Raw genomic sequence first — 7,294 nt, 5'->3', positions numbered from 1 at the left:
TCAGCCCTAATGGCTTTGCTGGGGAGCTTTCGTTTGCCCACAGATCCACCTGTGTGCCCTTTTCACCTGCTCTGTGTGTTCCCCAAGCTGACCTCTTGGCTCCCTAGCCACAGTGGGTTTAGCCAAAAAGACCTATCGGTAGGAAAGCAAAGGGCAGGAGAGAGAGATGGGATTGTTGTCCCTGGCTCCACTCCTGCTCAGCTGTGGCTGTGTACAGCTCTCTGGGTTCCAGGAACTTCCCTCCATTTGTCCCTTCAGACCTTCAGCTGGTAGTTGCACCTCACTGTTGCTAGCCCAGGATGCTTCACCAATTAAACTCTCTTCATTTACCCCTGTGAGTGTTACATCTGCTTCCTGCCAGAATTCAAATTAATATAACCTAGTGTACAGAGAACCAAATCAAAACAGATGAGAATGATTGGTCATCTGCTAAATGAGCTACATGTTATAATAGTTTTAGTGCCTCATATTTTATAAAGAACTTTACCATCTTACCTGATTTGATTCTAATAACCCATAAAAGGGTAGAACAGTATTAGTAATATAAAAATTACTAGTATCATTAATCTATAATAATAAAAGCATAATATGCTAATTAGATTGGACGTCCTTTCAGATGAAGCTGGGGCTGCAAGGGAAGCCCGGGTCCCGGGTGCCTACCAGTGGCTGGAGGGAAGCCTGGGTCCTGGGTGCCAGAGGGAAGCCGGTGCTGGCAGCTGGGGGAAGGAAGGCCTACTCTTGCACAAATTTCGTGCATCAGGCCTCTAGTCTATATATATAAAAGCCTAAGCGATCATTACGACCAGTCACTATGATGCACACTGACCACCAGGGGGCAGGCACTCAACACAGGAGCTGCCCCCTAGTGGTCAGTGCACTCCCACAGCCAACCTCACGCAGTCCCTCCCCCCGGCCAACCGGCCCCAATTGAGACTGGGTGAGATGGCTCTGACTGCCGGCCAGGCCAAGGAACCCCACCCGTTCACCAATTCGTGCACCAGGCCTCTAGTAGATACAGAGAAACCCACACACAGATGTTGAGTGACTTGCCTCAGATCACAGACCTTGTTAGTGGAGAGATGGGACTTGGAACTGGAAGACCTGAGATCATGTTCTCTCTTTTTCATGCTCCCCCCATCACTGACAATATCTGCCATTATAACTGGTGGTATGGAGAAATCAGGAAGTGACTCAGTGCAAGTATAAACACGGGATGCTAACATTTCATGATACTAAATCACCAGGTAAATGAAATTTTCTGGCACCAGTGGGTAAGAAGCTTGCTAATTCTGTGTTTAATCATTTAGATTTGTCCCTGTATCGGCAACCCTGGCATACTGGCCTGTACATGGGTCCCAAGAAATACCTATATGATTGAAGGGTCCAGGTGGCCACTTACTGCAGTCTCTTGGATTAACGCTGGTGGCATGTCCCTGCCCAAGAGCACAAACAAGCATAATAAATGCTGAGCCATGACCTTAACATCCACACATACACTTGTCCTCTCAAGATCTAGGTTACCACAAGACACAAGTTCATTCATTACAGGATCTGCAATTTGGAATCACTGGTTACTGCACGTCCACTGCAGAGCTTCCCACACTACCCATGGAGTTCTGTACTATGTCAGTGGAGCCCATGGTTGGCCACTCAGTTCAACTTTGCTCTCTCCCCAGACGGTGGAGACATTCTGACTACGCAAGAGAATACCAGGTGAATTTTGACAAGCGTGGCCCTATCACCGTATAACTTAATTTCTCTTATCAACATAGCCCAAGTTCTTGTTAAGTAAACACATTTGTTGAAGAACCATTTTAGATTTTCATTAGGTTTTATTTTTTAAAAGTGGGGAGCTTTCAAAACTTCTCATTTAAATTTAGCGATTTGTTCTTTTTTTTTTTTTAATATATTTTATTGATTTTTTACAGAGAGGAAGGAAGAGTGATAGTCAGAAACATCGATGAGAGAGAAACATCGATCAGCTGCCTCTTGCACACCTCCTACTGGGGATGTGCCCGCAACCAAGTTACATGCCCTTGACCGGAATCGAACCTGGGACCTTTCAGTCCGCAGGCTGACGCTCTATCCACTGAGCCAAACCGGTTTTGGCTAGCGATTTATTCTTGATCTCTAGTTAGCAGTCACTGCTCCTAACATTTAGTCTAGGTTGTATGAAAAGCAGTTATAAAACTTAGCTGAGAAGTTGATCGAGCATTTTGATCTGTTTGCTTATTAACACAGTATCCCAAAGATTAGTATGTTGCACAGTCTCGAAGCATTTTTCACTTGCACGTCAATTAGGGCATTTTGCCCTGTTCCCCAGGTAGAGAATGATCAGGCAGCGGTGGCAGCAGCCCTGAGCTATGCTCTTTGTCAAATGGCCTGGTGTTTGCTTGCTCGTAGCCTTCTAAAAAGAAATGAGAACAATGGCACATACTGTTCAAAAATGCCCACAGATAAGCACCTGCCTCACACACCATCTTGCTGGGTAGCCACTCTAAAATTCAGCTGGCCCCACAGGCTCTGGAGGGTACTCGGAATCAGTGTCCTGGGAAGCATCCTTTAAGACCAAGTTAGTCCTCCTTACCTGTCAGCCCTACATCTGTCCTGGTCTAAATCTTTCACATAACCATCTCCAAAAACAATTGCAGGCTAAACTCAGTTTCTTCTTCCATTTCCCCATTAGTTGATGTTGTAAAAAGCATCTAGGCCCACTCCTTTAAGTCTGCCTCTCCAGGCCTCCCACTGCCTGGCTAAGACTCCTCCCTTCAATGGCTTCCTGTACCTCAGAATAAAATGTGTTTTCTTTTGAGATCTGATCACATACGCCTCATCCTGTTGCCCCATCTCCACCTCCCACCTGGTGCTCTTAGGACACAAATGTTTCAAGTTCCTCCCTCACCTGCTCTCTGCTCAAACTATCCTCCATTCCTTTTCCTCTGAAAAGTCGAACTATTAAGCTTGACCAATGTGGCTCAGTGGTTAAGCGTTAACCTATGAACCAGGAGATCACGGTTTGATCTCGGTCAGGGCACATGCCCGGGTTGCAGGCTCAATCCCCTGGGGGGTTGGGGGGGCATGCAGGAGGCAACAGATCAATGATTCTCTCTAATCATTGATGTTTCTATCACCCTCTCCCTCTCTGAAATCCATAAAAATATAAAAGAAAAAAAAACAATGAATCCATAAATAAGTGGAACAACAAATGTCTCACATCCTCTCGCTCTAAAATCAATAAGATTTTTTAAAAAAACAACTTTATGCGGAGCATTATCTCAATCCGTTGAGTTCTGCTTCCCGGCAACTGTTGATAATGTGGCTCAAACTCACAAAAAATTCTAAAAAACAAACAACTTTATGTAGCACCTCCCTAAAAGGGAGGGTGGGGTGGGGAGGAACTAATCTGTGCTTATATGTTGGGATACGGGATACTCCTGGTGTGAGGAGGGACCAGGAGTTCCTGGGGTATAGTTATGTTGTTTCTTAATCCAGGTGCTGGCTGAATATACTAGTATGTTCAGTTTCAGAAAAATAATCAAGCTGAAATGTGTATGTACAATATAACTCAATGGGGGTTTTTAAGCCTTTGTTTTCATTCTGTATTTAGCTGGCTTTCACCTGATATTTAGTTGAGGCTAGGACTGCATATGTGGAGCAAGAAAAAAGAACCTTTTGTTACTTTGACACTGGGTTCCCTTCCTTTCCTCTGTTGGTCTGACTAGTGTTAAGGAAGGAAGTTCAGAATATTGTTTTGCGTCATTCCTGTGGCTAGGCAGACTCCCATGCTTAGGGGTGCCCCCACATGGCCATAGGACAAACAGCAGGGCTAACAGGGCCACACCTTATACATCTCTCTTCCCCCCAAACCCTCCCCACCCTGCCCCGCCTACCCAAGTAGAGAGAAAAAAACAAAAGGGACCCAGAGCAGGAATAAGAAAGACGAGGGAAAAGAAGATGGGGCAAAGAAGAAGGGAAGGGACAAAGACCAAAGTGTCAATAGCCACCAGAATGAAGCAACAGTGGGGGACAGACAGGAGTTGAACAGACAAGACAGGGCAGGGGAATGACAAAAATTTCCCCCAATGTTTCCATAGGTCACTAGTAACACTCGCCTCCTCTGTGAGGGCGGATTCCCCAGGGAATGTCAGCCCACAGCCACCAGAGTGAAACCCTCAGAACACAAGTTAAGCAGCTGCTACCACGGCACCACACAGCACCCACCACGCTGCCCTGCCTGGGACCAGGCCGGCATAGCTCAGCTGGTGCTCTGAGCTCCCCACCCCGCAACACCTGGTCTCACCTCCGTGGAAAGCTCTGCCGAACAGCCCAAGCACAAGAGAATAGCATGGTCAGTGAGCAGGCGTGGAGCCCTAGAAAGAGTTCCACTAGAAATTCCCGGACCATCAGTTTGAACACACTTAAAGGAATATCCACCAAGTTCCTGGTCCAAGTTAGCCAACTGGGCTGGGGCATGCTATCTATGCAAAGCTGGGGAAAACAGCCCACTGTCACGAGATTAAAACCCACATAATGGTTTTGTGCGTTTTGACTATGCTTTTTAAGTTCTTATTAGAGTAATAACCTGAGGCATTTACCAGTAAAATACGACCACCCTAGAAACACACCTCTCGCTTGGCTTCTGCTTGGAAAGCCACCAGCTACTTTCCTATCAGCTAGAAAGAGGGAGCCAGACTTACTGATGGCGTGAAAGGAAGGAGCCGCACAGTCCACGTTCAGCAGGAAGAGTCCTTTATAACAGCGAAGTTGATACACAGTACTAGAGTAGGGCCTGTCACGGCCACGGGAGCAAGGGAGCAGGTCTGCGGACCAACACGTTCCAGGGCTCACGTCACACTGATACACCAGAGTGACTGCCAAGTACCCCCTGAAGCTCCGCCCACCCACCAGTTCAGTCAAGAACTATGTCACTTTTTATATCTTCGTTTTTGGCCATTGAAGATAAAATCCACCATGATGACAGGATTCAGCACAACAGTCTTTCCAGTCATGCCAGAGATGGATGTCCCAGCTCTTAATGAGAAACAAAAGTTCGTTTGACTTCTCTTGCAAGGACCAGAGAGAATTTGTTTCTTCATGATCTGTTGAAATATTTATATATACTCAAAAAAAAAAACAAAAACAGAAAATAACTAACAGTCCATTCTGTGCTCTGTTTCCCTGGAAGATTGCTCATAATCACCCCTCCAATAGCTAGAGGGGTCATGTGTCTGGGAATAAAGAATTAAGACACTTCAAAATAAGCAATAAAAATCCTAGTGCAACACTCAGAAGCAGATGGTGGCTTGAGAAGGTTAGAGGGGGTGGGGAGTGGGTGCTCTATTTCGGAGCAGGGTATTATATGGCCTTTGGGAAGCCGAGTGGATGCACAGACAGAAGCAGCAACAAGCAGGAAACACTGTTGGGGAGACCCACTTCCTTCCAAGCTCTCCCCAGGTACGAGGATGTCACATCACCTGCACTCTGACTTCTCAGGGCTGAGGACCCTACCCCTCACCCTCCACCCACTCCGGTGACCCGCACGCTAAGCTGAGTGGTCTCTGAAACAGGCCCAGGGATGCAGCTCTGGAGGGCCCAGGTAGACAGATCCCTTCTGGGCTATTCCAAGCAAGCACCTGGGAAGCTCACTTCCCCAGGCAACCAAGAGGCATGAAGGGAAAAAGCAAGGGAAGGAGAGGCTTCGAAGGCTTGGGAAGGAGAAACGGTGGCCAGCAACACAGTGGCTTTGTACCTGGCTCGGTTTTATGGGAAGACCTGCTGCCACTGCCACCTTATCCCTGTGCTGGGGACAGACTGTATTCAGTCTGCAACCAGCAGCCTGGAGAGACTCCATATGCCTTTCGTATGTCTATACGGGGATATATTTATTATTTTTAACTGATATAAATGCAAGGCTTCTACAAGCTGCTCGGTCCTCTGCCCTGAGGGGTTTCTGCCTTCGGGCCTGCCGCCAGGCTCACCCCAGCTTGCCATCTGCCCTACCCCACACCGTGGGAAAGCGGCCCCAGGATGAGCAGAGAGGATACACACCACAACAGGTGACCAGGAGGAGGGCCTACCTCGATGAGATTTCTGTTTCTAACCCTGAGAACCTAAGGAATTGTGAAGGATGGGGAGAGGGAGCTAGGGTTAAAGGTCACCGGGCTTTTTATTGCAGTTAAAGCAGACTCGGACAGGATGGTCCCAGCCTCGAGATGGGACAGCCCGGCGGTCATGGGAGCACTCATCACAGAAGCCCTGGCCGCAGGCCCGGCAGTGGTGCTTGGAGAGCTTGATGCTGAACTCCTTCCGGCAGCTGTGGCAGTGCAGGATCTCGTGGTCGGGCACCCAGTACGCCGGCCGGGCCGCATCCTTTACCAGACCTGCGACAAGGAAGGAACCATGTTGGGCGGGACACGCGGAACCCAACACCCCCAGTCCCACAGTGCACGAAGGCGTCCTCAGACCCTCCAGGGGCTCCCAATGCAACGGCACACAGAATCACCTAGGGACCTTTTGAACAGGCAATGCCTGGTCTTCACCCATTCCACCCCGGCCACAATCCTCAGGGCTGGGGCCCAGGAACTGGAATGTGTGTATCAATAAGCTCTCCCGGTGTTCCTAAGGTGCAGCTGCATTAAGAACCACTGGAGCAACAACACGAAGTCGGAGTCAGGACATATCTTCATTCAAATGCCAGTTCCACTGAGCACCAGTTAATTAGCAGCTGCAAGATTACAAGAGGTTACTTCTCAGGGCCTTAGCTTCCTCGTCTTTAACAGCCCACCTTCAAGAGCTGTTATGGGGATTACAAGAAATAACATGTCTCACGCACGGGCCTGGGACCCGACAGCGAGTGAGCACTTGGTGAGCACCGTTGGCAGGCTCTGTGCGCCAAGGGCAGCCTGCCTCTCCCAGTTCCCGTGACAGCAGATGCAACCTGAACTTCAAGCCTGGGCAAATCCATCTATTCCTACACCTTGGAGCCAAAGCTTACCGTCTGCTCGTTCTGTGAGCCACGGTGATTACATCTGTTACAAGCAATTTTCATTATCACCCACCCAGGAGACCTTGGACTCTCCCCTACAAAGGGCTGCAGTACCCCAGCCCAGACAACCCTGCCTAAGCCCTCCACACACGGGTGGGTTTCCCTTCCTCTCCCTCTTCCCATCTTGGTTACAATGCCTGGTCTTCACCCCATTCCACCAGGCCAGAAGGGAAGAGCTATCTTAAATCCTAAATGAGTAATAGCTTGGCTGGTGTGGCAGATTGAACACAGCCACAAATTCTCTGACAC

At 48.5% G+C, this 7,294-nt stretch overlaps 1 protein-coding gene across 2 annotated transcripts in view; it reads right to left on the bottom strand.

Moving 5' to 3' along the window:
* Window positions 1–4,728: 4,728 nt before the first annotated feature.
* ZFYVE1 (zinc finger FYVE-type containing 1) overlaps window positions 4,729–7,294 on the bottom strand; it is a 50,113-nt gene continuing 47,547 nt past the window's right edge. Inside the window, exon 12 of one of the 2 annotated variants that reach the window (XM_080643772.1) lies at window positions 4,729–6,380. In XM_080643772.1, coding sequence (XP_080499898.1) covers window positions 6,148–6,380 — 233 coding nt within the window. In that variant the 3' untranslated portion in view covers window positions 4,729–6,147. The remainder of the gene's footprint in view (window positions 6,381–7,294) is intronic. The other variant, XM_080643773.1, reaches the window with a different exon arrangement.

This window comes from Plecotus auritus (genome assembly GCF_963455305.1).
Source record: "Plecotus auritus genome assembly, chromosome: 1".
In the NCBI taxonomy this organism is placed as follows: domain Eukaryota; kingdom Metazoa; phylum Chordata; class Mammalia; order Chiroptera; family Vespertilionidae; genus Plecotus; species Plecotus auritus.
This window is presented reverse-complemented; position numbering and strand designations above follow the sequence as displayed.